Source organism: Glarea lozoyensis (genome assembly GCF_000409485.1).
Source record: "Glarea lozoyensis ATCC 20868 chromosome Unknown GLAREA3, whole genome shotgun sequence".
In the NCBI taxonomy this organism is placed as follows: domain Eukaryota; kingdom Fungi; phylum Ascomycota; class Leotiomycetes; order Helotiales; family Helotiaceae; genus Glarea; species Glarea lozoyensis.
In genome coordinates, this window is record NW_007360998.1 from 60,418 (window position 1) to 87,951 (window position 27,534).

The window sequence follows — 27,534 nt, forward strand, 5'->3', positions numbered from 1 at the left end:
CTTCAATGCGTTATTTCCAGGTTGACTGACAAGCAGTGTATAGCGAATGAGAGACTATGAAGACTAATGATTTGGTTTTTGGAGTATCATCAAGTCATCAAGAACCATATGCTCAGCCCAAATACTGTGACATCGCTACACATTTTTCCAAATTTAAGCATTCCATCGATTGTAGTCAGAACTCTTTTCAAGAAGGATTCCAACCAATCGATCGTACTAATATATTTCATTCACCGAACGATTCACCATCTTCCAATAATCAAGCAATACGGTGGATGTTATGACTCGAAATGACATAAAAAGCTGCTAGCGTCAAGTTCCTTGCTCAAAAACATATCAAGATCTGTTGCCTTCATGTCTCTCTTTCAAACCACCACCCCAACCACAAATCTTCGGAGTTGATCCCAACCACAACCACGCAACCCAAAAATGGATCATCCCCAACGCCCAGTAACGCCACCGACAAGACCAGTTGATAACTCGTTTTCGACGTACTCACCGATAACACGCCATGCACCTAAATATTGGGGCCACCCAGACGCTTGGGGCTATTGCTGTCACTGTTCTTGTAAGTTCTCTCTGTGAAATCGACAGCAAGCAATCCGAGTAATGTCATAATAGGCTTCTCACGGGCGCTTAGCGAAAAGTATGCGGATGGAGATGCTTACCGTAAGGCATACGAAAAGCATTGGACCGAAACAATAGACAAATGCAACGATGGACCAAAGGAGTTATTCACACTCTTCCCAAAACTTCCCGATGAACTCCAGTTTCGAATCATCGAATTCGCACTTCCTAGAGGTCAAACTATCCAGCCAATGCCGAAATGGATCGAAGGGGAAAATCCCTTTGACTTACCCTTCCATCTATACATAGTTCCTCGCAGATCCAATGCCGAAGACCATATGTTCGAAAAAACAAAGCCATTCACGAATCCAGCCCTTCTCCAGGTAAACAGGAAAATACGTGCCGAGTTGCAAAAGAAATTCACGCTTCTCACCTTGAGGGTTGGTGAGGATAAAAAGAAGTTCCCTGACCACGACGTGGATTTAATGGCTTATTTCGATTACAAGTGCGACAATGTATCGTTCTTGGAAGCCTGCTACTCGCGACAACTTGTAGATTGCGGACCTACAGCGGCCGAAACACCATTGACGGAATTCGAAAAGCACGTTCAGCATATCACTATTCGCCGTCAGGTGTGTATAGCTATGCGGGAATGGAATTTAGACACGCTTCTTTCAAGGTGTCAATCTCTCAGGACAATCACATTTCCCCGCTCCAGAGACACACACTGCTTAAGACATCAACATATCCAATGTTTGAGTTTTTGCATAGGTCGGGGCCACAAGGAAGGAGAAAGAGGAGAATTGCAGTTACGGAAGTCTTTTGAGCTGTCTGGTAGTACTGTACCGCAAATTATTGACCTCGATGACGATCTTCTGCCTGGGAAAGAACGCGCGATGTTCAGTTGCGATGATGCCGAGTGCTCGTATTGTAGGAGAAACATCGTTCGATAGTGCAGTATGCACCTTGTCAGGCCTTGCACAACCGATCAGCGAAAGACATAGGATCCTGCAATGGATGGAAATTTGACACGAACTGTGCTCTGTCGCGTTGAGTCTCAAATCTTTCCACTTAAATTGAGGTAACATGTGGCCAGAGATCGATAAACTGCCCATGTAAGCTCTAGACCTGCGGTAGAGAATAGGAAAAATGAAAAAAATTGGCCTGACAATGCCCATACACAGAACCTCGGGACCTCAAGTTGGGAAATTTTGCCTTGTCCAAGTATAAAACAAGGAAGGAATGACTGGATGTTTTTGGGCACAAGTAAGCCTAATCGAATTCTTCAAATTCCTTTTCGGAGCTTTGGGTATTCTTTGAACCTGCTTTGTTGTGTGTTTTAGGAATCGAGTCTGCTAGATGGTTTAGCAATAAGAACAAGTTCCAACAGATCCCAGATTACTTACTGAGAAGCCCCCGCCCCGCATCACTTCCACGCATAAGCCTCCACACATCTCCACATCAATCCATCATGAGCAACAAACTCATCTCCAAGCTTCATAGCCTTCCCCAAGTCCTTCGTCCCCAAAGGAGAACCAAGATTCCCCATCACCGCCGTTTCCCTCCAAATCTTTTCATCCTCGCTCCATTTCCACTTCTTCAGCCCAACCTCCTTATTATTCCTCAAAATAGCTTGGACATATCCGCCAATCCTAATCATCATCCCTCGAACAACCGTATCAGGGGTCGCTGTCTTGGTGACTAGTACCCAGCTCTGGAACTGATCTTCTCCTGGTAACAGTACAGAATCTAGATCAGCCCAGCACTCCTCGTATTTTTGCATGTTGCCGGTATTAGGATTGACCATCGCGCCTCGTTCGAGGACTTCATTCGAGCCATCATCTTTGGGGAACATATCGCCTTCATCCATCACCTCGTCGGTAGTCTTGTTATCAATCCAATGAGTCCATTGTGTATGTGCTGGCTTCTTCAATTGTCCTGTTTCGCTGTCGTGTTCTGCGGGTGTGCTATATGCCGTTCCTGCGAACGCCCATTCTAATCGTGTCGGTGGAAGATTGGGGTCGGATTGTGTAATGTTTGAAGGAGACTTAGGAAGATAAATACGGATGTCGATGAAGTATTTAGCCGCGGAAGTCAGAACGAGTGTACTGCGAGTCGGTTAATTCGTATTTCCAGTGGTTGGATGAAGACCGTCGAACTCCGTGTCTTCTCCAGCCTCTTCTCCCTATGCTGCCATCAGTAACAGCCATTGAGCTGCAGAAGAAAGATTATCTTACCTGCCAGTGAATCCACTTTCGAATCGACACGAATGGAGTTGGTGACATTTTGCTTTTCGTGTTGAAGAAAAGATGGTGTTGTGTTGGTGGGGGCGGGGTTGATGTGAGGATACCGACTTTAGCACTTACCAGCTAAACTACTGAATTAATAAAACTCCGACCTGTTATATCGGTGTCTTGTTCTAGGTCCCTAGTACGTAGGGTCTACGGGGACGGACCATCCGGCCATCCTACACCTTCCCCTATGATCCCGGCCCGGCCCGAAGATTCACCCAGCGAAGCGTTCCGGCCGTGGAGGTCATCATCCGTCATTAGAGATCTATGAAATGCCTACCTAGACCTGGAAAGGGTATGATCGCGAGAAGAAGATGATAGTAAATCGTTCAAGAGTATTCAATTTAGCGAACCTTTCGGTTCGAATAAGATTCCGTCGTTATAGAAGTATAATAGTGATAAATACGAATTGGGATACGTACCAGGTAGGCAATCTGTAAATTGTTACAAAGGGGAACAGTAGATAGGAAGGGCTGACCTCGCGGGAGACGACTTTACGCAATATTTGAAATGTTGGATCAGAGATATGACAATCAATTCTTGAAATTAACATGGTATCATAATATTATACAATAGTAGAGGAGAGGCATAAGGCAGGACGCTTGAGCAACAAACACACAAAAGCATACCTAATGGTAATCCAACCCAGGTGGTGCTCTGACCCGTAAACCGTTTCTCCATCGCCCATCGCCAAAAGACCAACGCCCCATATATTAATAGCTTTTGTACAAGATTCCTCCCCTTCAGATCCTAATTTGTCGTTGCACTCTCATGCAACGCGGCACCAGATGCTCGATACCAAACATCTCCACCCCATCTCATCAATCTCTCGACGGCTTGGGTTGGTGTGACCGCTGGGCGAACATCGAGGTAGAACACTGGTTCGCCGGTAGGCTCAGGTGGACCGGAATAGTAGTCGATGACATATCGAATTTCTTGCTTCTTGCCGTTATGTTCTCGCTGGACAAACCAGTCGTGTCGATCGAAGGGGGGTTCCGTTCTGAGATGATTAGTATACATCTGTAATATAGAGACTTCTACTTACCCAAAAGCGGACGGGTAGATCTTGCCCATAACCTGAATCATGAAAGCCTTTGGAGTCATTTCCTTCGGTCGGCCCATGAATCTCATCAAACTGGGCTGTGGGACATGGTCAACATCAAGCCCCATATCCGCACTCGCCATCGAGCCTGCCTCTCCTCTTTTACAGTTCTGCCATCCTTTGCTGAGACCCTGACCAAATCTGCGCTCCCACTCCACGATTTCCGCCCAAGCACCCTCGTTTAAGAAGTTATGCACTGATACCATATCCTCGACAGCGGTGACATCTGTATCCGTAAATCCTTTTCTCAGCAGAGCATTGTACATCTGCTGTGGTGAAGGGTACTCCCAGTTGCCTTCGCCGCTTCCTCTTGGAATGGTGGACGGTTCGCGCTCGGTGGGAAGAGCGACGGCTTGATTCTCGGATTTGTCTTGGGACAGGTCGGAAAACATGTAGTTCAGGGGGTTGTACTTGGAGCGCTTGCTGCTGGGTTTCGGCTCGTCAACTTTTGAAGCGTTCGGGGGGGTATATGGACAGGCGGATTCCGTGGAAGATGGTGCTGTGACTGCTGCCGGCGCACTGCTCTTGTGCATGGGACATGCGGGCTGTCGATGAGTTAGCAAAAGATGAATATAGTTGAGCGGGAGTAGTAGTCTCACTGGAGGTCTTCCATCACTGCCAGCGGATATGGCATGTGGAATCTTTGGGATTGAGGATTCGATGATTGGAGATTCTGCCCAAAACCATCCCATGATGCTGTATGAATGCCGCGAACCGGGGCAGTATGAATTCGTGAAATGGGAGGTGTTGAGTGTCGCGATGTGACGATTGTATCGGTCGATGAGAAATTACAATAGGTGAAGGCAAAACTTCTGACACTTGGTCAAGATATGCTGAGGTATTTGAGGAAGGCAATTATTCTTGAATCGACAAACTCGCTGCTGGGGGACTGATGATGGTCTGGCCAATGGCGCATTGGGGCAAACAAATCATTTTCTTTTTAGCACTTATCGGGCCGGAATTTTCCGCTCTCCGACTCTCTCACCAGGGGGTGACATAACTGCGCAGCCAGAAACTCTAAGTAAGGTTTTAACAACGAAACAATATCCAAACTTTTTAATTTTTTGATCGGATCGTAGTTTTAAGCCTCGCAAATAAGCCTATGTTAACAGAAATACGATATTTAGCTATGACGCTGAGTTATCCGCTTTCGAAGTTGGGTGCGCAGAGAATTGTGTCACCCACTGGTGTCTGGCCGAGAACTCGCAATCCGCAATAGGTACGTACACCTACCTAGGTAGTCATGAATGTTCTCTACGCTTGCTGATATTTGAATCATATGTAAAACAACTGTGCTACTTAATTTTTTTTTAACTCTAGACGAATATAAGACATATTTGAACATTGTTATTGAGCGAATGTCGAAGGGCTGCCTTTGAGTGCTTTTACCTGACGTCACTACCTAGTCCCGTTGTTTCTCTATCACGAGCAAGCTCCCAGGAACCTGACAATACACCCTACACCCTACTGCATCTTAATGGAAAACCGATAGCACCCACCTCTTATACGTGACTCTGCAAAGGAACATGAGGGTTCTCTTGAACAGAGGTCCAATATGTCGCGGATTTCTGCAGTCATTTCCTCAGTTCCGGCCCTCCTCCCAATGTCGCATCCAACTCCGGACGATCGCGAAACGAGCATATGGAAATCGGGGGGGATATAGTGGTCGATTCCGAACGCCTCCTCGGTTTCGAGGACTGGTGCTTGCCTCGGCGGCGACGCTGAGTCCAATTGCCTTTGTCCAGATATCCGAGGAAGACAACGGGGGAACAAATGAGACCCATGAAGGGCGGATGCTGGAAGCGTCGAGGGAGGAGATCAGGAAGAAGGTGTCTGAAGACAGTCATGGTATAGGACGGATATGGGACAATATCGTTCTATTTGCAGACCTGTACATCTGGGAGCCGGCTTGTACGGGGGCGCGCTTCCTGCATCTGTTAGTGATTTTCGTGCCAGTGATATTCACAATACCCGCGATATGGATTGGTCCAAGGCAGAAAGACAGGGACAATGAGAGGTCTGGCACGATATGGTGGTATTGGTTTCTGGTCAAGTCTATGGAACGTGCTGGACCTGCTTTCATCAAAGTACGCACCCCAAATCATGGCTAGAGCGCTGCTAATCTTCGCAGCTTGGTCAATGGGCAGCATCTCGAACCGACATATTTCCGACAGAGATGTGCGAAGTTATGTCACAATTGCATTCCCACGCTCCAGCCCATACTCTCCACAAAACGAAACAAATCATAACTCGCGCTTTTGACGGGCGTCCATTCGAGGATATCTTTGAGGAATTCGACGAGGAGCCATTAGGTGTTGGAGCTATAGCACAGGTTTACCGGGCCAAACTGAAACCAGATCTTGCTGCGCCAGGAGACACCGACCTAGAGGAGCCCAGGAACTTACGGCAGAATGTACAGAAGAATGTAGACACTCTGCTGAAAAGCACTCCTCACAGAGTGCCATCTACCTATGTTGCAATCAAAGTTCTGCATCCCGGCGTAGAACGCATCGTCAGACGAGATCTGAAGATAATGGGTTTCTTCGCAGCGGTTCTCAATGTCATACCAACCATTGAATGGCTATCATTGCCCGATGAGGTCGAACAATTTGGTGAAATGATGAGATTACAATTGGATCTGAGAATTGAGGCAGCCAACCTAACCATATTCCGAAAGAATTTCAAGGACAGAACCACAGCGTGGTTTCCATACCCGTATACTGCCTTTACCACACGGCAGGTCCTGGTAGAAGAATTTGCTCAAGGGATCCCTCTCTCCGATTTCATGGAGAATGGAGGAGGTGTGTTCCAACAAGAAATTGCAGACGAAGGATTAGATGCTTTTCTACGAATGCTGTTACTGGACAACTTCGTCCACGCTGATCTTCACCCGGGAAATATCATGGTTAGGTTTTACCAATCAGCTCATCCGCATTTGCCATTCAGCAAGCATAAGGATGAGAATCCCCAAGAACAACCAGATGTGACAGAGAAAGTCTTGGCCCGGCTAAGGCCATATCGACACAAGAAAGATACGAAAGCATGGGAGGCAGAACTACAGAAAATCGACAGCGAGGGATTCCGGCCACAATTGATATTCATTGATACTGGACTGGTGACTGAGCTCAATGCAATCAATCGCAAGAACTTCTTGGACTTGTTCAAGGCTGTAGCCGAATTTGATGGATATAAAGCTGGACATCTCATGTGCGAGAGATGTCGACAGCCGGACGCCGTAATCGATCAAGAGGTCTTTGCCCTCAAGATGCAGCACCTCGTCCTCGGAGTGAAAAGCCGGACATTAGCTCTCGGCAACATGAAAATTGGCGACATCCTAAATGAAGTCCTCGGCATGGTCCGTGGCCATCATGTGCGAATGGAGGGCGATTTCGTCAATGTTGTTATAAGCATACTTTTGCTAGAAGGCATTGGTAGGAGCTTGAATCCCGACATTGATTTACTCTCAAGCGCATTACCGATATTACGACAGCTTGGTGCACAAAGTGGAGGTGGCATGTTGAGGCAAGGAGACTTTTCCATGTTGAAGGTTTGGGTCGGGCTGGAGGCTAGGAAATTCCTCCAGGCCAGCGTGGAAGACGTAAGTTGGTTTCCCATTGACCCGTGAGACATACTGACAAAAAAACAGGTCGAGAGATGTGTCAAATACGATTTACTCTCTCCGAATGTATAATATTTATTCTTTCCCCAAATGGGATATAAAAGGTCTTCACGGTATCTACTGGCGCACAGGTTTTGTATATATGGATAGAAGCCTCAAATTTACTCTTCGTCTTACGAATTACGCAACATGTGGGATGGAAAACAAATTTGAGCAGAACGCATTCATATATGTTAGCTCATTCGATTAATCCTGTTTCATTCACAATCAAATTCAACAATAGGCCGGGATGCAAAATTGTGAGCAGTCTAAGCCCATGGCTTGTTGACATTACCACTGAGGGCGCTCCGAGTAACTCACTTACAATGCTGCAAATGAACACGCTGTTGAGAAACATCTTGGCCCCCGTTTCTCCTCTTGTTTGGTCATTCGTTGTTTTCTATATTCACCCCCTCTTGGAGGTCCGTCGCCATGAATCAGATTCATTGGCTCCACAGCTGGAGAGCTATAACTTGAATAACTACCCTTTCTGAAGGAGCTTTGACACTGACACATGATTCAGGGGCGCCATCTCAAATTCAGGCTTCGTATACAAAAGCCCATAAGGAATGCACCATGTGTTCTATCACTTATTTGCTTTGTTGCCAAGCTATGATTCGAAGTCTTGTCCTTGGAAACACTCATTCAAGTTCCTACAGTCTGCGTCTGCTTCACTCTCCTCCAGAGTCCTAGAGACGAATCGCTGCCATGACTATGTCAGAACGAATCCCTACCACACATACCTCACAAAGTCACAGCGAAATGCTTGGGTCATCAGCAAGTCCAGCATCCACGCCCTCTCTTCCTCCCACCTCGACTCCGTATCACAGCGATGTCCGAGACAGAAACCCCTACAACTCCCAGCTACAGCCAACCACACCCGAGGAAGACGGAAACTACTCCGTGTTCAGCAGTGATAGTTCTACTAGCAACTCAGACCCCGACTTTGCAAGCAGCAAAATATTTAGGAAGCGTCTTGCTCGTCGGAAGGACATGGGTATTGTGACTGGGAAAGGTACAGTTACAAGAGCGCGTGGTTTGTTGGCTGCGCCTAATACGAACGTGGCACAAGTAAGCAGCTGTGAAGGCAGTTTTGTTGATGTTAGTTTGTCCGAGGGCTCAGAAGGTAAATGTGCCTCTGAAAAATGCATTCTTTTTGTAATGGCAATCGGCTGACTTATTCTCTTGAACAACAGAAAACGGTAATGCAACGTCATTGAAAAGACTCTCCAGCAAAGGCTTTCCCGATCCGTCGAGCTCGCTGGTAGGTAGCCAGAACAGATTTGCGCAAGGGAATTGGCCCTTGTCGAATGGTGGAGGAGTGCCTGTGAATGTTGCGCACGTCGAACAACTATTTGCATCTGGGGCATCAGGGGGCTCGCTTAATACTGCTCAGTCCGGACGAAACGGCAATGAATTTAGAACCACTGCAGACGTTCATGGCAAGAATGAGGCTTCATCTACAAGGTTTCCACCGCAAGTTTCAGCGCCTTCTACACCCAGAGCACCAGGAGTAGTATACAGTATAGATCACCACAATCCTCTTAGATATAGTATACATTCAATACGGAGCCAAGGTATATGAAATCTCCAGTTTTCATCATATAACAACAACAACAACAACTAACCTTTCTTGTCTAGGATCAAATTATCACTTCAGTCCAGGACACTCGAGAGCGGCTAGCTTTCAGTCTTCGGTTTCTAGGGTCAGAGCTCCACCTAAACATCTTGGTGAGCGTAAGTTCATTGATCTAGCTGCTGCCCGCAGTCCCTTGGGAGACCATACGCAAAGGTTGACGGATAGCGGGATCGCTGCGCAAGAAAATCGTACTGTGCCTCGTATATTTCAGAAACCAGACCCGATCAAGGGGCGTGAGCCTGAACAGACCTCCGGAAGCAGGAACCCTCTCGCGGGTGCAAAATACTCTACAGAATTACAAACCTCCTCGTCGACACTGCGGGAAAGGCCTATCAAACCGCCTCCTCAGCAGACTATCCTAAATGCCTCTTCGAAGCCAACTCAACCAGATTCATCATTATCCAATGCAACAACACCTTCAAAGAATCCCCCACACGAAGCAAATCTATCACTCTCCCTCCACTCCCCCACCACCTCACGCCAAACGAGCTTCCTCCCACCCTCAACCCGCCAAACCAGCCCTCTTCCACCATCCCACCAACCTACCACCCCAACCCCCACAGCACCACCCTCCCTCTTCGCCCACTCAACAGACACAACCCTCCTCAACACCCCCCACCACCCCTCCATCTCCTTCCCCCCCTCACCCACACCCGCCAACCCTCTCCCTTCCCCCTCCCACCCCCCAGCACCCTCACCTACCTCCGCACCACCCACGACAACCTGCACACACGCACCCAAAAAACCCTCACCAGCCACGCAAAACGCGAAGCCCGAATCCTAGCCTCGGCCTCCAAAAGCCGCGACCTGCTCGCCGCCGCGCGCCTCGAACACCAGAAAGACCAGCGCCGGAGGGCCATCGACGCGCAGTTCGTCTCCTTGGACGAAGCGTCGCGTTTCTCGTCTCGGTATCCGGTTTTAGTGAATCGCGGGATCTGGCTGTCTGCTATTTTGTTCGAGACGGGGTTGTTGTCGCTTGCGCTGTCGATAGCGAGTGTGATATCACGGGCGAAAGTTGATAGGGGCGCACTGCTGGTAGGCGAGGCGGGATTGGCGTGGGTGGTTGGGAGTTTGGTTGTCGGGTGTATTGGGGTGTTGCTTGCGGGGATATTGTTGTTTAAGGATGGAGCGTTTCTCTGGGTGAAGAATCGGGATGTGTTTGGGTTGCATGAGGTTAGTAGTGTGAATTCGAGGCCGTTTGGGGTGGGGATGGGGAGGGGGAGGTTTATGACGCCGAGGGTTGAGGGGACGGGGGTTGATATGGTGGAAGCGGGGAGGGGAGGGGTGAGGGTTGCGGGACGAGATGCGTTTAGGAATTCTACGCTGGTGAGACCGCAGCTTGTGCATATGATGTCTGCGCCTGCGAGTTTGGGACGGGATAAGACGGTTGTGGATGGTTCTCGAGAACCCAAATCGGATACAGTCCAGCTAAATAGGCACAACACATCTCAACACTCCTCCCTCAACCTCGCCGTCCTGCCGCACCCGAAAGTCAAACCCAGCTCTCCGACACTGAAGACGCCTACCTTCCCAAGCCCACTCCATACCCGAGGACCTCCTATAAAAACATCAGGGAACTGGGAGACAGGCATCCCGCTTGAAGAGTTGAATCGTGATGGTTCCCTTTTATCAACCAGGAGTGGAGGGAGAATCGTTCCGAGGGACAATGTGAGAGGGAGAGTAGAGAAAGAGAATCCATTTGCTGATTCGTGGGCTGTGGTGTGAGCGTGGATGAGTTGGTGATGACAGAGGTCCGGAAGTAACTTTATATGATGGCATATCAAGTGGAAAGTCAGGGGAGGAGATGATTTGCAGTTGGGGAAATCCACCTCAAGTCAGAGCAGAGACGGTGCCTGCAATCATTTCAAGTGTGTCGAGTTTAAATGTAGAAACCGTAAATGGTATGAAGTAGTAGCGAATATTTAGCAATACACACAGCGAGAATTACACGACTCTTAACATTTCATCCACTCCGAAATTTTAAATCGTGCTCATACGCTATGCATACCATTCCATGCAAATACAATATGGATATCATATCACCAGATCATGCCGCTAAACACTCAAATCATAAAGCCATCCATCAATCAAACAACCCTATCACTCCTCTTCTTGTTCTCCCTATGTCTCTTCTCCTTCCCCGCGACCCTCCTCCGCTTCTTCCACGCACGATTAGTATCGCCTCTATGTTCATAAAACCATTTCTGAAAATCGCTTTCCTCTTCCTTCTTTTCATTACCAGCCACCGCCTTTTCCTTGCCTTTCTCTTTACTACTTTCCGCCTTGCCTCTGATAGGTGAACTTGGTGTATCGTCCTCATCATCGTCGCGTGATGAGGGCCAAAGAAAGCGTTTGCTCGCATGGGCGGTATCTGGTGTTGGTGCTGCGCTTCTTAAACCGCGGTATTCGAAATCTCGCTGGGTGTATGGGGTTAGAGGAACTTGATCAGTGGCTTCTTCGGCTTCAGACTCATTCTGGGCGTCGTCTGTGCCAAAGAAAGAGAATGATTCTGTAGCTGGTTTTGGTGCGGTTTCTGTGCCCGTTTTCTGACGTTTGTAAAGAGCCTCGAGGGGGTGTATTTCTGTTGTTGTTGGTGGTGCAGGGATTTTGATTGAAAGGTTTATCGGTGGGCCAGAAGATGATTGGGGACGGGATATTGGACGGGAATCTGTCGCACTTTCGGGGATGGACATTGAAATATCTTTGTCAGCTTCATCGTCATCGGAAGAAGAGTCAGTAGAATCATCTGAGTCGCTCTCGGAATCAGACGAGCTTGACGTCGGCGACTCTGCTTCTTTCTTTGTGGTGTCGGGTATTGTGGGAGGTGTTGCTTTGAGTATTGACGTGACGGCTGGCGCAGCAGTTTGGGCCTCCGCTTCATCTTCTGAGCTATCACCGTCACTTGAGCTTTCACCAGAAGGGCTATCCTCCTTCTCTAACCCCGGCGCTGATGCCGATGGCTCAGATTCTGGTTCCTCTTCCAAAGAACTGTCTTCGTCGCTAGAGCTTTCGCTGGAAGTGCTATCCTTCTTCTCTATTACTGACGGTGATGCCACTTTCTCGCTTTCTACTTCCTCTTTCTCAGAGCTGTCCTCAGAACTAGAGCTTTCATCCGAACTGCTTTCCTCCTCAATGACCGGCTCTGGTGTAGCCTCTTTCCTTTTCCTCTTCGGTTTATCCAAACTCACAACCTTCTTCGTCGTCTTGACCACCTCATCCACCACATTGCCCTCCTCGTCAACCCACCCTTCGCCCTCTACAAACTCTGCTGATACCGCCTTTTTACCACTTGATGTCGTCTTCAAAAATGTAGGATATTTTGTCGTCTTTGAGAATTCGTGAACCACTGTCTCTTTCCCGGGCTTTCCTCTCTTCTTCTTGTCCGGCTTCTCTGTAATCTTCGACACAGACGCAACATTGGGTGGTACAACCGTCTTGAAAAGGCATTCCGGCCCCGTAGTATATTTCGACTTTATTTTCTTCTTGTCCACCTCCTTATCCTTCAACTTTGTCGCAACTGGCGTTGTCCAGCCTCTCTTCACCGATCTCTCCCCAATCTCAGCCCCGGGTATCGCATCATCGGTCCTCTTCCTCTTCTTCGAATGTTTCTTTTGCTTCTTGGGCGCTTCGGGCTCCTCCTCGACTGCGACGTCCAGCTTCTTTTCCGGCCTGGCCTTTTCAATTCGGATCTTGCTCCCCTTTAGAATCGCTCCATTGAGCTTCTTCTTAACTTTCTCGGCGTCCATGACTGGCAGATCCAAGAATCCGTAGCCTTTCTCAGGAAAAGTCGCAATCGTGTGGTAGGAAATATTCCGCGCGCTGGGGAGGACCGATGGTGGGAGGATAGCTCGCAGAAGGCTGGGGTCCAGAGGTGTTATGTGCAACCTTGTGTATGTCGCGGTCGCAGATACAGGATCAAGAGCGGTTGCCATATTACCTAGTTCATGGAGAGCCGCAGTAGGACAACGGTGCGTTGTCATATGCGAGTGGAAGGTCTGGCTGGATGCAAGCTCCTGGAGGCGGAAAGAGCTTGAAGATTTCTGCCGGCTAAACTCCGACCTCGCCCAGCCTTGCGATGCAGTCGAAGCACGATAGTTCTTCGATCAAGTTGAGGAAATATCGGCATTTAGTGTATTGACTTGGAACAATATGACTTGTTTCATCGATTATTTTACGTCAGTAAGACTTCTTAAGCTCTGATCGAAGTCGATTTATTGAGTCCCAAAATTAGTACTTATTTTGTCCTCCGCGAGCCCGCCCAGCGAAAGAGTGATACAAAAAGTTCACTTGTGTATGTAAAACAACAAGTGAACTTCATATTCTAGCTCATGATTGTAGAAAAGAAACTGATTATACCTATAGGTCATAATCACAAATATATAAAATAAAATAAACAAGAGTAAAAAGTGCGAAAGACAAATACTGTGTAAATTCGAAATCTAGCCCACGACCTGTTAAGAGAAGCAAAAAACCAAAAATTCTGCCAGAACACATTTGCTATCTCACCCCCAAGATCAATGGATCAAAGATTATTTGAACAAGCCAAAGCCAAAAAGAAAATGGAGACAGGGGGAATTGAACCCCCGACCCTCTCAAATCACGGTGATGCGAATGAGATATCATACCCCTAGACCATGTCCCCATTGGTTGATAGAAATTAGTGCTTTAAGATAACATATAAAGCAAAAAACGTTTCTCAGCCAATAGATCCACTTTCAAAACCCCAAGCTCGACCGGCAAAACACATCTTAACATCATTAACCATTACAAAATTACGAACACAATAATTAATCTATAAATAGTCCTTTCTTTGCAGCTTTATTTATTTCGTATTGTCGTCCAGGTGTATGACCCTCCTTCGATAACGCGATCCATGGTTATGACGACAAACGATGCGATTTCACGCCTCCAGGTCTTGGTCTCCTCTGCCTTACTAATTCAATTTGGTCCAGTCTTTCGAGCGCTATTATTTCAAACAGGCCATGTACTGCATGGTGGACTGACTTGACAGCAGCAAGATCTTCATCGTGGCTTCTTTGATTATTCAGCGTCTGTCGCAACAATTTCGAAAACAACTGCAGTCTTCCATGCCGACATCGCCTGGAAAACTTTCAAAGTCAATAGTGAAACTTTCGAGATGAAAAACAAAAAGTTCTTGAGAATATGATGGTCACGAGTTTTATCTGGGCTAGGAGATCCAGAAAATCTACCGTCGATCGAAGGCTAACGGCGTCCATATTCTTGAACCTATTTTTCTCTACATTTTGGTTTCCGCCTTCTGTGTCAGATGCCTTTCTCATAATAATTCCCTAGAATCTGCCCCATATCAGACGACCTAATCTCTCCACTCCTTCCACGATCTCGCTCACGTCTTGTCGAAGCCTTCTCACAACCTTCATTTTATACTTTTGGGGGCTTTGCTAACGTGCAGTCGCTTTTTTAATCAAGCGAAGTGGCTATATTATAATGTGAAAGAATAGGGTCGGTACACCTACTATACTAAACTTAAAAAGTAATTATATAAGACGCTATATACTAGATTTAAAAACATTACTCTTACAGAAACAGTCACTGCAAAATTTCGAACATCGGCTAAGCGAGACCTCTTGAATTTTCCATTTGTTTATATCGCAAGTCTCCGCAGTATTGTCTAAAGTGACGAAGGTCAAGTAAGTATGAAGAGATAGCAGTTTAATGTGTTTGTGTATTAGTAAGGGCTAATCCGGGAAATATTCTGTGTCTTTCAACACGTCTGTGGCACCTGTCTAGTCTGCTGTCTTTCTTTCTCACTTCGAATGAGAGACGTCCTAGAGTTCAGACTGATGATGGCTTAAATGTCTTGGATCAGGACACGTTACTGTCACTCATAGACTTATTTCCTCTCAAACCCGAATCAAGCACATACCCTCCTCATCCCCCAAACCAAAACAAGCTTTACCCCTCCTCGTACGCCAACCTAAACCTTCACGTCCCCCTCCCCCTTCTGACTCTCCCCCTCACTACCCACCTCCGTAACCGCCGCACTCAGATCCCTCCCCAGCGGATCATGCGTCTCATCCCAAGCCGCCACCTTCCCATTCGGCACCTTCACAAGCCGATGCGTTGTCGCTCCATTATCAAGCGTAAGTACCTCTTGACGAATCGCATACCCGCCAATTTTAGGAAGGATGTAGACCCAAACCCAGTAGTACAGGCCGCAGAGTACAAGTCTAAGTCCGTAAGAAGACGGCGGGGAAGACAGGTGAAAGAGAGGACTTACATAGCAATACCAACGACGATATAAGTACCATACCAGAACGACACATCGCCTCCGTACCGCCCAGACGCGGGAGGATACCAAGGCATGATAAGGAGGAAGAGGTTAGTAAGGACGTTAAAGACAACGACGATATCCCAGGCGCGGAATTCGGATCGCGGTACGCCTAACTTCTTGCGTCTGTGACGGACGAGGTAGAGTCCTACTGCCATGGTGACGTTGAAGAATGCCGAGGGGTAGGATTGGAGATTCACAACTGCACAATCATATTAACACACAAACCAGATTAAGAACTTGTGGAGGGGCCATACTAAAATTAAAAGCATCCCCCGCCGGCGGCGCCAAAATCATGAGGATCGTCAGCGCCCACTTCACGAAATACGGCCCCGTCGGCGTCCCAAATGGCCTCGTCGACGCCCAGAACCTTGGATAAGGGAGCACGCCCTGGCGACCGCATTCTCTGATCAATCTTGACGAGCCGAGCTGCACGGCGATCAGGTTGCCGAATGCGCTGAGGGCGATGAGGAAGTTGAGACCGCGGACGGCGCCGCCTTTGCCAAAGACTTTTTCGAAGAAGAGGCTTGCGGCTATTTGGGTTGATTTTTCGATTTGCGATTTTGGTACTGAGGGGTTAGCTTGTGGTGGGAGAGGGGGGGAGAGGGTCGGTTACTGGCGGAGAAGTAGGCTATGTTTGCGAAGATGTAGAGGATTGTAACGATGAAGAGGGAGATGAATGAGTTGCGGCGGATGGTTTTTACGGGATTCTATGAAATCTTTTGTTAATTTTCTGAGTAGTTGAACGGTTTTAGGCATCTTGCCTTGATTTCATTGACGACGTTGAATGCGTTTTCGTAGCCGGCGTAGGAAAATATGATTTTTACAAGCGCGTTTGTCACCCCATATGGTGTAGTTTTAGAAGACTCAAAAGCGTTTTGGAAGTTGGCTGTTGGGTTTTTGACGGAAGTGTTGCCTCCTAAGACGACGAGACCTGTGATAGCGACGCTGGTTTGGCGTTAAGGCAGGCCTAACATATGGAGATTCGGGTATTCTTACAAGATCAGAGTCAACAGCTTGACGATACCAATACCATTAGATAGCCAATATGAGTATTTCGTGTTAAACAGGAGGACTGGCATTTCATCAGTGGTTAATTTCCCGAGTAATAGCAAGAGTGACCTACGAAGAACCACAACACTATACCCGGCAATCGCCACACCCTTCAACTCCCAATCACTAGGCGCATGCCCATCTATACGGAACAAATACCGTGCGAGCACTATCGAATTATCAGCCAATCCCCACTCAGTACGCCTCTCAAACATACCAATTGCATTACTACTACTAAAAGACAACAAAACAAACTGCGCAGCAAAAGCAGTTGGAAAAAGATACTTCGGTCTCGGAAAAGCTTGCTCAAGATACACAACCTCAGAACCCGATCGGTTCGGAAAGTACGAAGCGTATTCTAGATACACGCTTAAAGAACTAGCTGCGATCAGAGCGCCGAGGACCCAATATATCATGCTGAGGCCTACTGAACCGGTGCCAACGAGCACAGAAGCAGCTAGAAATATGTTAATTGGTACTCGCATCAGGGGACGAGGAAATACTGACGAGTAGAGTAAACACCCGTCCCCACCATTTTACTCATGTTCAAGAACAAGATCGTGACAGGACCAACTGCGTATCCGAGAGGCGAATGCACTTCCACAGGTGCGCCGGAGACTTCCTGATATGAAGGCTGCGATCCATTTCCACCTTGTTCAATAGCATAGTTCAGATCGCCATCTGCGACGAAATTTGCTCTTCCAGTATCGATACCAGTTGTTGTCGCTTGAGTTTCATTTTTTTCTCGTCCGAAACGGCGGAGGAATGACATGGCTGTGATGAAGTAGGATAGACTGGGGATTCCAGTGCCGGTATTCCAGCAATGTGGTTTTAGGGTCATTCTTATCTTATAATCTTAACTGTAAAGTGCAGAACCTCAGCATACCATTCGAAGCGCAAGGATAATTACTCATTGGTGATCCTGATTGCACCATCATGATCCCACTACCAAGGTCGTGTTAACTTCCATATGCAGTAGACAAGCATTGAATACATCGTGCAGTGGTCGAATGATATATGTGATATTGACAAGTCTGCTGGGGTTGCAGAGATGTCGTGTTCTGACGACATGTCGCCGTTGAATTGTCAAATTGTCGCCCCTGTAAGTACATCAGATGCAACGTGCTGATCTGCATCAATTGGTATCTAAATGGGTAGGGTATGCAAAAGTGTCAATTTGGAAGGTTGCACGAGATAATCAGTATGGCGAATAACTCTAATTCGAGTAATGCATGTATAGGAGCCGGGCGATACCAGGGTGAGGAGGAGCTGCACAATCAACAGGAATGTTCCTGTGTCATAGGAATGACTTCTGGTAAATTATGATATAACATTCTGAGATATGCCTCCTCTTGAAATAATCATATGTGTGTAAACTATATTCACGTTGCATCGTAAAATAAAGTTAAGTTCAAAACGAGATATGCTCGCTATAACGCAACCTACTGACCTGGCTTCTCTTCTTTAGCTTGACCTCGACCTGAACTTCTAATTCGAGGTTCCAGAGGGAAGACTTGATTCTCTGGAGTCACTCCATCATATAGCTGGCTCCAACGTTCAGATAGTACCTCAGGTGTTGGCCAAGCATGTTCAGGATCTCGAAGCCACAAGCGAATCAAATGTCGTCTATTTAAACATATCAGTTATAAAACATAATCGAAAATGCTAGTGTGGACTCATGGGACGTACTGCTGCTCAGGCGTATCAACAAATCCATCCCGAGCGTGGAACAATGCCAAGTTATTCACATACTGAATATCCCCCTGACGAACATCAAGACCGAGATGAAAACGCTCTCCAAGGTAATGCAATGCATCAAGTGCTTCAGCTTGAGCCTCTGTAATAGGTGGGATGTTGGCCGATCTTGGGAGAGCCTGGTAGCCAGTGAAAATACGACGTGCATATTGAAGTATTACTCTTTCAGGAGTCTTGTCGGTTGATGGCTGGTGGAATAGGAGTGGCTTGAGAAGGTATGGTTTCTGTTTATTTTCAAAACTGGTGTGAAGTCAGTTTTTGCGCGGTTTGCAATAGAGGTGTTTCCTTGGAGTTGTAACTCACTTATCAGCAACCCATGTCTCGGACAGGGTGCGGATGAGATCAGGTCTAGTAGCAGCAAGCTCGTTGTAAACGCGCCAGGTACTAGCAAGCTTACTTTGACCGCCGGAAGCGGAAGTATTCAGAGCGAACAACGATACAACGTCACCGGAGTCCGTATGAAAGACCTGTTTGTCCGCCGTATATGCAGGGGCTCCAATGAGACTCTTGTCGACAACCAAACTGAGGTCTTTGATGTGGTTTAGCACAACATCGGCTGGCTTGCCGTCGAAGGTGTTGTCTTGCCGCCCTCGCTGGGGTGCTACGTGAGATGATACGCCGGCGTAGATGATGATATTTTCTTCCCGTGTATGCTTTGTCACTGGAAGTCCTCGAAGTACCTTGAATCCGTGACCATAATGAATTTCCGTGGAGATGTCCCGTAAAATTGAGTGTAGCTTAGGTAAAGGAAATGTTTCTTGGCTGATGAATCCCAGCGGCTGGTTTAATGCTGAGGTTCGATAAGACATCATACTCCAAGGACATATTGAGACGGGATTGGCTTTACTTACATTTGAAGTGGCCAAGAGCTTCTTCTATCTCAGCAATTTCCTGATCATTCAACTCATAAACCCATTGATAAGTCTTCTCCAAATCTTGATCCTCCCATACAAAATCCGACACAAGAGTTTTGGGAAACCCTTCAGGGAGCGGCTGTTCATGAAGCGGTTCCTTTTGAAGCCGCCTTTGAGTTCTGGCCAAGTACTTGTCAAGATCAGGAGCGTAATCGATGTCTGGTTGACCAGCGGGACGGGACGTTTGAACGGCAGCCATTGTGGCGTTTGGGAATATCCTCCAAATAGCTGGCCTGGAGGGTGCGACTTATATCCTTTCCCACGAGCGTACAATTGAGGCTTACGCAGCTTTAATGCTGGGTAATTGATCGTCCACGTATCGTGTGCTAGGTGCCCACCCCTCAGTGCCGTCACCACCCATGAGCATGATGCAATGAGCTAAGAATTTGGGACGGGTTGTCGTCGAGTTGTAGCAGTGATCAAGAGGTTAAACATACCATAAAATCAATCAGAGAGGACTATACATCTTTTTCTCCACCCTTCGAACTTTTGACTTACATTTCATTCAAGTTAACGTCGACATGAACGTGGTACGCTAGCATCTAGTTGTGAGTGATATTTGTGGGGCCCGACCCCATTCTCAACCAACATCCACATTCAACTTCACTAACCACAACCTAACACTGTAAATCTCATTTGTCTTTCCATAAATCCTCAAGAAGATATCTGATATTTTTTCGCTCCTTCACCCTATATTTCTCAGCCCGTCTATTCTCTCATCCCGCACTCCCCTCTCGTCACACTTCACATTGCAAATAATCAGAAGTCCTAATATTTATCATATAGTAAGCAGCATGTCATTGTCGAGATGAGGTGTAAATGCATTCGAAAGCTTGGAATGCTATCACATGTAATTTTAGGTATGTTATGAAAAAAGGTTTCCTTGCAGACAAAGGTCTTGCTTTTAGATGAACAAATATATCGAAACAGACTCAACCAGGTACGGAGGTGTTTTTGATTTATTTGTTTCTTGTTATCTTGAGACTCGGGTTCTTACTGCAGTATGTGTTCTCAAGTTCTCTAAGTAACACACTGAAAAGTCTCGCCGCTTAAATTCATGTCCCATGGATATATCTATTAACAAAAGTCCATCTTCATCTCACAGTCAACCCTCACTTCACCAGCCTCCCTTCCTCTCCTTCCTCACCCACCTCCCCCCCTTCCTCCACCAGGCACAAAACTCTCCGCCCTCGGATCCATCCCCCTCCCCTTCACCCTCCCCTTCAGCCTCGGAAACCCCACACTCCACCTCTCCCTCATCTCAAACCCCATTTCCCCACCATCCATAAACCGTCTCAGCTCCTCGTACTCTGCCGGCCTCGGGAAGCCTCCGATTTCCCCACTATTCCGGGTCCAGGATTCCGGTTGTTGTGGGTTTGTGGCAGGAGTGGTGGCTCTAGTGGAGGAGGATGTTGTGGTTGTGTAGTGGAACATTGTGATGGTGGTGTTGGGTAGGAAGGAGGGGTGGGAGAGAGGAGATATAGGGGATGGAAGATGTGAATATGGAAAAGGAGAGGGGGGTTAATGAGTATACATCATATGATTATTCTGATGAGAGGAGTATGAATAACGGGTATTTCCGTGAAAGAGCCTCTTCATGGGTGACGAACCATGAATGCCTTCATGAGGTAGTGATTCTTTGATGTTTATACGTTTTGTATGATCTCTTCCAAAAAGAAGATGGATGAAATAACAGTTGACTTGCTTCTTCTAAGTAAAAAGACCAAGAATGGTATCTGACTAGAGAGTGTTGTCGTATCGATCCAGCCGGTAACATCTAGCATAACAAATAAGGAACCTTGGAATGAAACAAAGGCAACTCAACCACTTCTCTCTATGGTTCAACTAAAGAGCACATCAACCTGACACTGTCACGCTCGTGACTATATAGATTCAGGGTGCTCGTAACTGAAATGGCGAATAACGCTATTATAATGAGACGGACAAAAATGAAAGGCAAAGATGAATATTCAAAAATGTAAACAATATATATACCAAACACCCTTCACCATAACCAAGAAACAAAATATTATCTACACCACCAAACACCACCACGACAACAACAAGTTCATGATATCATTATCCCCTATCCAACTCCCCTTTCCCCTTTCAACTCCCCATTCCCCTTTCAACTCCCCATCAACCCCCTAATACCCACTATCCCACAAATCATCCTCACTCTTAATCAGCTCCTGCACCTGCCCCAGCTTCTTCTCCTGCTTCTTCATCACCTTGCGATCCTCCTTCGTGATCAGTCTCGGCGTGACGGGAATCATCGGTGTGAACGGCTGGTAGAACGGAGAATACGGTACCGCGCCGGCACTCCAAGGGGTTTTGAGACCCGCGGTAGCAGGGCCAGAGTGTTGCGGTTCTTTGCGCTCGAGAACGGTGGTTTTGGTCGCGGGTTTGAAGGACGGAGATTTGAGACCGGTGTCGAATTGGCGGAAGGGGAGGGTGCGGGTGGATGCGTTCGTGGAGGGAGGGTTGGAGGCGGTGGGGATGGGGTGGAGTGGTGGGGGAGCGCGTTTGGATTGGGGGATGAAGATTGGGGTTTGGGAGGTGGTTGTTGTTGCTGACGGTGGGTCGATGGATTGCACGGAGGTTTGAGATGGGTAGTTTCTGTGTCGCTGATTTCCTGGTCCACCTGGTCCGTAAGGAGCGAGCTGTTCTGCGATACTTCGAGTTGGAGATGCTGGTGCTATGCTGGAATTATTGCGGGAGTGATTATATGGAACTTGATCGGTAGGTACGGGTGGTGGTGGTTTGTAGTATTTTGGTGATAGTGGTTCCCGATCGCCATGTTCGTCGTTACCGGGAAATGTCATTGACTTTGGTGTTGGAAGAGGTGAAGATATTTGTAATGGGCGAACTGCGGTCTTTCGTCTTGGTGATAATGCAGACAGAATGGAAGAAGCGCGAGATTTCGTAGACTTGTCATCGTCCAGTGTAATGTTTGACGGTCTCCGCGATTTATCCGCCTTCTTTGGTGATCCTCCTCTCTGCGGTGCTGGAGTCGGTATCGAGCCCGGCCTTTGTAACTGAACCGGTGAAGGTAAATCTTTCGGACTCAAACCCTGAGCCTTTGCCTCTTCCTGCTCCATCACATGGGCATAAATATCTTCCAAATTTCGTGCCGCCATTTCTTTATCGTGCTGAACAATTCGCGAGTCGACGTACGGATCGGTTCCTGGTGGGGTGATGGGTGATCGATTAATGACCGGATAAACGTAAGGATTGTGTTCGTCTTTCTCTGGGGAAGGCCAGGAGAAGTTTCTTGGGCTCTTGAGCGAAGGGGATTGTGCTGTTGGATCTATGTATAATGTCGGCGGTGAGGCAACTACCATCTCCACATCCAAGTGTCTGCGAGGTGAGAGCGCTCGTCGTCGACGTTTCCCGGCGCAAGTGAGAAGAGTGAGAGCGACAATACAGAGACAGAAGAGATATGCTCCCACGATGCCCCCGATTTCTGCTGGAAGAACGGTTTTGTCTCTGGTTGCTCCGGCCGATGCTGGAGGGCCCTTTTCTGGCGACGGCGCAGGAGACCAGTCGATTCCAATGCCACTTCGTAGTTGAAGTATCGTCCGCTTGACTGAGATGGCAGAAGCTGTCCGGAAGAGCCACGGAACGACTGTGACGACGAACACTGCTCGTGTTTTTATCGCATCCGGACCAGTCTTCTGCATTGCTTCAGCCTTTACGGAAACAATGCCTCAACTCCTTCACCGGGTTGCGAAACGTATCGTGATACAAGAGGCCGGGCAGAGACGAGCGCTGATATGCAACCAACATATTGGGCGGCTGGAGGCTGGAGGGGTGGCAGTTATGATATACCGCGAGCATACCAGTCGAATGGGCGGTACAAGAGGTACAGCTGCATGGCTGTTGCAAGGGGACGACGACAATAGCGCGGGTAAGCCATTTGGGCGATGTGATGGGCTGGAGAGGCAGATGTGCCAGGTGTGGTGACCATGAAGCTGATGCTGGGACTGGCTGAGGTGAGCGAATCCTCGAGGAAATGGCTCGTTCTGGATGTTTTGGGCAGAGTCGAAGCGGACTGGCTCGTGGTGGGGACGAAGGATGCGCTGTGGGTGGTTCAACCGCCCCCGCTCGTCTTCCCCGTGCAGCACGACACTCCCGTTCGCAGGCCTGGTTGGCTGCGCAATCCAGCGGTTAAGCGCCTGGCTGGAGTGGGTAAGGACGTGGTAGGGGACGACATTGGTGGGCGATCACTGCAGTCACGTCCGTGCCAGATCACATCCATCTCCATCCATCTCCATCCATCTCCATCCATCTCCCGTCAATATTATCTCGATTATCCTCACCGTTATTTGTACATCACGCTTCATATCACCCTTCATGCGCCAGACGATTGACTTCAAGTGGAGATCTCGTTTCTGAGCTGTGTTCCTTTTGCGACCTTCATGCGCTGACTTGATGTGATGAAGATTGGAGTACGTCGATCATAAACAGCGTTTCCCACGTCGCAATCATTGGTGATAAGATAGTTGTGTTTCATCGGCTGTGATTTCTGTCACTCCAATGAATATTCTTGAGCGGAGATTTGATTCTCCATGCTATTGGCACAAGCACCATGCATGATAGCTTCATTTGCCATTTCAGTCAAGAACACCCCAATCTGCATGGTCACTAGCTTGATAGTATCAAGTCACTGCGCTCTTTGTATTGCTCATGTAGAGAAGCGCTTACATTAATCTTCTCTCAATATTCTAGGGGTACTTCTGGCTATCACCGGCTTCATCGGTATCACAGTGTCGTTCCTGAATACCTTCAAGTCATTGGGCTCCATCACTTCTTATACTCGTTTCTCCATTTAATACTCTAATGATCATCCTATACTATCCGCTTCATATTTCATCTTCATTTGTACTATATTCTTTCCCATTTACCGGTATCCAGTGAAACGCCCTAAGCGAGGCGACTGTCCACCCATTCCCCTCCCTCCACTCCCATATCTCGGACTCGGAAACCCAGTACTCCAGCGATCTCTCATACCAAAAGACATCGGTCATCCCGTCATGAACCCTCTTAGATCTTCGTACTGAGATGTTCTTGCGAAATTCAATCTCGGTGACCATGTGGTGCCCACGGAGTTGAGTAGTGGGGACGTTGGTGTTGGGGAGTGTAACGAAACATTGTTGTGATTTGTCAGGATGATGTCGATATCGATGGTGGGATTTGCTTGAGAGGTACGGGGAAAGAATTGAAATTTTATACCTCATGGTTAGGGGTAGTGTTATTGTTGGCTATGGGAATTGAGAAGTGAAACTGTGAATTTTTAGTGGAAGCTCAAAATCACAACTCGCACATCTCATTTAGGGTTATGAGAAGCCTTTATTCTCAATTACAGTTTACTGCTCAGTCTATTAGAATAGCATTCTTCCAGATCAGAAGCCTATCTACAGAACGTAGTTGCTCAACAACTGAATGCTCATATTCATCAATCTCCACTCATTCCCAGGCAACTCAAACCCCAAAATTCTCACCGAGCTGTTGATAATAGTACCTCTAGGTCAGATATCAGCTACTCCCTAGCAGTATAAAGCATTATCATCTAGCTCTGAATCAGAAATTCTCAAGATTTACTGATAGAATCCTCATGCCAAAGCACATTAAAACCCAATCCTGTTCTTACTTCGCTCCTAAAACGACCTCCAACACCCCCATTCACGTGTGAAAGCCCCCTCAAAATAACACAACAATCTCTCCATTCCCCTTTCCTCACCGAGCTCAGACTACTCCTCCTCTTTTGAAAATGCTCGGGCGCTCGCTTACGAATTAATTCATTTGATGTAGAGCGAGAAAGGGGGTAAGGTTGCAACAGGTGGCCGGGTGAGGTTCTGTGTTTTTTTTCGTGTCGGAGGATTGCGTTTTGGTGATGATGGTGGCAAGATGGCAATCTGGGAGTTATCTGAATTGAATAGTTCTCCAAGCCCCCTAACTTCCTAAGCCCGTAGAGTTTTCTATTCAGCAACATCTTCAAAGTGTTTGTGTTTTCGCATCGACAAGCAAAACTCGAATCCGATGTTTTGTTCAAAATTTGGGAGTAGTTCCAAATTCTAGCTTTCGAGGAAAAGAAACATGAAGGTATATTATGTTGAATACCCGGAGGTATACCTAGCGTCCTCAAACTTCTCACACCCTCCTATCCCCTCCTCACACCTCGCATATACAATCCATTTCCACAAACAGCGAAAGCAGGGAGGCCAGTAGCAATCAAAACGCCCAAGTCCATCGAGTGAGTCGCAAACCCAACGCCAACACCACCACCGATACACAAGACCAGGAAAGCCATCAAGATGATGCAGAAACCAAAACGGGATAGCTCGGTCTTGATCAAGATAGCCTTCTTAATATCTGTGTCAACTGAAGTAGTCACCACGTCGAGATTCAAGTCCGTGAATTCGAGATGAGATAAGATATCCGGATTACTCCATGCGCTGGTGAGGAGTTTGTTGGATGTGCTGGATTCGATGAGGACTTCATGGGATGGTGCTTCGACGTCGTACTCAGCACAGTACTGATGCCAGTGTGAGTATATGAATTTCAAGATAGGGAGGGAAGTGTTACGGGGGAAAGTGTAGCAATCTCAAGAGTTGCCGTGCGGAAGACGTCGAGATGCTTTAGCCACTGCGAATTGCCGTAGAGGAAGGTGTTGTGGTGCCGGATGAGCTTCTTTATGGCGATGGGGAGAGAGTCGTTTTGGTGTATGGAGCAGAATTCGAGGTAGTGTCGAGCGGCTTTGGTGTATATGATTCTGACGTCGAGATGCGTGTTTGCAGTCACGGATTCGATGGTAGATTGAGTAGACATGGTTAGGTGATGGGGCAGTTTTGAATCTAACAGAATAGATAGACAGAGACTAGGTGATATTGAGTTTGGTTTTTTATACAATTAGTGGAATAAGGTCACTCTTATATTCGCCGTATTTTTGCGTGGCAGGCGACATTCTGGTGGAATTGTGTCTGCCATGTTCTTCGATATCATGGATCGAGGTATTGTTTTCAAGAAGGCGTTTCAACGAGAGACTCGTAACCTTAAGTAACGTTAGTGAGTTAATTGCGCATCGACGAGTTCTTGTAGGAATGCGTCGCTGTGTAAACCTCAAGCAACGAGGTAGGTCAATATCGACGGGATCTTGTGGAAGCAGGAAGCAGGTATGGGATTGGGTTCCTCGTTTGTGCTTTCGCTTGCAAGCCCCAGGTGCTCGCAGGGAGGGGAGGCGTGCAGTGTATATCCGTGATAGGGATTTCAAGCGTATCACTTGGAATCTCACCAAGGGTTTTCTTCTACAAAAGAATGATATATTGTTTTCTTATTATCCAAATTAGTTTGCTACACCTATATAGTCCATTCGACTGGTCAGTGGTCAATTACTATGTGTGTAAATCAAGCTGCTCAAATGATCGTGCTTCGCGTGCCCGTAGACGGGTGAGCATAGCAAGCTATTCCCGAAAACAATATTGGCACATAGGGCTGAAGTGGCAAAATCCCACGACTTTTTGTGGAAACAGAAACCCTCTTTCCCAGCAATTGGCGAATAATTGGCCTCCTACAACAATGGCGCGTGGAATTGGCGTCGGGGAAGCCCTCGCCAGCTTCGATTCGCACATCAAACGCCTGTCTATCATGTCCCTTTCTCCGTTCTCTGTTCTCTCAACCATTCCCTGCGCAACAACCTGCGATCGTGGGGTTTGTAGCCGCTCTAAGTGAAAACGTCCGCACTGAGCATGTCTCTGGATACAGGCTCTCGAGGTGCGAAGCAACATGCTTCATTTGATCTGGTGGTAGGAGATAAAGTAATAGACAACGGTACGTTATCATTGATAAACCTGCTGCCAGCGATGCCACGAAGTGGCTGTCGCGCGAGGGCACCGTTGATGATGGGCGATCCAACTATGCACGTTGCTATCTTGAGTCCTCTCGCTAATGGACTTGCCTTGTTCTAGATAACTCGGAACATACTCGAAATCGGGGTCGGCCGGCGGACCTAGGGAGAGGTTCGTCGATTTCTTACCAATTCCCATTAAGGAGTCAGTCATTGATGTTCCCACCCCCCAACGGCAAAACCTTCCGTCCAAGTCTGTGGTAACGGCGCTACCAACAGTGAGGGACTACACCACGGATCAGCTAGGGCCTGAGGGAGATGAATATATTCGTCTAGAATATGATGAGCATATTCATCTAGAATATGATGAGCGAGGAGAGGAGAAGGTTACCTCCACCG

At 47.5% G+C, this 27,534-nt stretch overlaps 12 protein-coding genes across 12 annotated transcripts; 5 read left to right on the forward strand and 7 right to left on the reverse strand.

Moving 5' to 3' along the window:
• Nucleotides 1–429: 429 nt before the first annotated feature.
• GLAREA_00021 (uncharacterized protein) lies at nucleotides 430–1,520 on the forward strand (the record flags this gene model as incomplete). The annotated part of the gene is made up of 2 exons (XM_008084781.1): nucleotides 430–568; nucleotides 622–1,520. 2 exons carry the CDS (start codon nucleotides 430–432, stop codon nucleotides 1,518–1,520), a joined length of 1,038 nt encoding a protein of 345 aa, XP_008082972.1.
• Nucleotides 1,521–1,993: 473 nt separating this feature from the next.
• Nucleotides 1,994–2,852, reverse strand: GLAREA_00022 (uncharacterized protein; the record flags this gene model as incomplete). The annotated part of the gene is made up of 3 exons (XM_008084782.1): nucleotides 1,994–2,675; nucleotides 2,727–2,752; nucleotides 2,805–2,852. The coding sequence occupies 3 exons, from the start codon at nucleotides 2,850–2,852 to the stop codon at nucleotides 1,994–1,996; spliced, it is 756 nt and encodes a 251-aa protein (XP_008082973.1).
• A 756-nt stretch (nucleotides 2,853–3,608) lies between these two features.
• On the reverse strand, nucleotides 3,609–4,652 carry GLAREA_00023 (cytochrome c heme lyase; the record flags this gene model as incomplete). Its single annotated transcript, XM_008084783.1, has 3 exons — nucleotides 3,609–3,858; nucleotides 3,904–4,505; nucleotides 4,560–4,652. The coding sequence occupies 3 exons, from the start codon at nucleotides 4,650–4,652 to the stop codon at nucleotides 3,609–3,611; spliced, it is 945 nt and encodes a 314-aa protein (XP_008082974.1).
• An 834-nt stretch (nucleotides 4,653–5,486) lies between these two features.
• GLAREA_00024 (Protein kinase-like (PK-like)) lies at nucleotides 5,487–7,651 on the forward strand (the record flags this gene model as incomplete). The annotated part of the gene is made up of 3 exons (XM_008084784.1): nucleotides 5,487–6,047; nucleotides 6,092–7,558; nucleotides 7,607–7,651. The coding sequence occupies 3 exons, from the start codon at nucleotides 5,487–5,489 to the stop codon at nucleotides 7,649–7,651; spliced, it is 2,073 nt and encodes a 690-aa protein (XP_008082975.1).
• A 675-nt stretch (nucleotides 7,652–8,326) lies between these two features.
• On the forward strand, nucleotides 8,327–10,041 carry GLAREA_00025 (uncharacterized protein; the record flags this gene model as incomplete). The annotated part of the gene is made up of 3 exons (XM_008084785.1): nucleotides 8,327–8,744; nucleotides 8,815–9,141; nucleotides 9,260–10,041. The coding sequence occupies 3 exons, from the start codon at nucleotides 8,327–8,329 to the stop codon at nucleotides 10,039–10,041; spliced, it is 1,527 nt and encodes a 508-aa protein (XP_008082976.1).
• A 425-nt stretch (nucleotides 10,042–10,466) lies between these two features.
• GLAREA_00026 (uncharacterized protein) lies at nucleotides 10,467–10,982 on the forward strand (the record flags this gene model as incomplete). Its single annotated transcript, XM_008084786.1, has 1 exon — nucleotides 10,467–10,982. One exon carries the CDS (start codon nucleotides 10,467–10,469, stop codon nucleotides 10,980–10,982), a length of 516 nt encoding a protein of 171 aa, XP_008082977.1.
• A 362-nt stretch (nucleotides 10,983–11,344) lies between these two features.
• Nucleotides 11,345–13,189, reverse strand: GLAREA_00027 (uncharacterized protein; the record flags this gene model as incomplete). The annotated part of the gene is made up of 1 exon (XM_008084787.1): nucleotides 11,345–13,189. One exon carries the CDS (start codon nucleotides 13,187–13,189, stop codon nucleotides 11,345–11,347), a length of 1,845 nt encoding a protein of 614 aa, XP_008082978.1.
• A 2,024-nt stretch (nucleotides 13,190–15,213) lies between these two features.
• GLAREA_00028 (uncharacterized protein) lies at nucleotides 15,214–17,461 on the reverse strand (the record flags this gene model as incomplete). Its single annotated transcript, XM_008084788.1, has 9 exons — nucleotides 15,214–15,466; nucleotides 15,517–15,769; nucleotides 15,825–16,136; nucleotides 16,184–16,277; nucleotides 16,347–16,515; nucleotides 16,567–16,642; nucleotides 16,694–16,789; nucleotides 16,838–17,077; nucleotides 17,128–17,461. 9 exons carry the CDS (start codon nucleotides 17,459–17,461, stop codon nucleotides 15,214–15,216), a joined length of 1,827 nt encoding a protein of 608 aa, XP_008082979.1.
• A 601-nt stretch (nucleotides 17,462–18,062) lies between these two features.
• GLAREA_00029 (Clavaminate synthase-like protein) lies at nucleotides 18,063–19,488 on the reverse strand (the record flags this gene model as incomplete). The annotated part of the gene is made up of 4 exons (XM_008084789.1): nucleotides 18,063–18,246; nucleotides 18,310–18,615; nucleotides 18,679–19,165; nucleotides 19,227–19,488. The coding sequence occupies 4 exons, from the start codon at nucleotides 19,486–19,488 to the stop codon at nucleotides 18,063–18,065; spliced, it is 1,239 nt and encodes a 412-aa protein (XP_008082980.1).
• A 1,948-nt stretch (nucleotides 19,489–21,436) lies between these two features.
• On the reverse strand, nucleotides 21,437–22,972 carry GLAREA_00030 (uncharacterized protein; the record flags this gene model as incomplete). Its single annotated transcript, XM_008084790.1, has 1 exon — nucleotides 21,437–22,972. One exon carries the CDS (start codon nucleotides 22,970–22,972, stop codon nucleotides 21,437–21,439), a length of 1,536 nt encoding a protein of 511 aa, XP_008082981.1.
• Nucleotides 22,973–23,304: 332 nt separating this feature from the next.
• GLAREA_00031 (uncharacterized protein) lies at nucleotides 23,305–23,463 on the forward strand (the record flags this gene model as incomplete). Its single annotated transcript, XM_008084791.1, has 1 exon — nucleotides 23,305–23,463. One exon carries the CDS (start codon nucleotides 23,305–23,307, stop codon nucleotides 23,461–23,463), a length of 159 nt encoding a protein of 52 aa, XP_008082982.1.
• Nucleotides 23,464–25,452: 1,989 nt separating this feature from the next.
• On the reverse strand, nucleotides 25,453–26,120 carry GLAREA_00032 (uncharacterized protein; the record flags this gene model as incomplete). The annotated part of the gene is made up of 2 exons (XM_008084792.1): nucleotides 25,453–25,827; nucleotides 25,878–26,120. 2 exons carry the CDS (start codon nucleotides 26,118–26,120, stop codon nucleotides 25,453–25,455), a joined length of 618 nt encoding a protein of 205 aa, XP_008082983.1.
• Nucleotides 26,121–27,534: the final 1,414 nt, after the last annotated feature.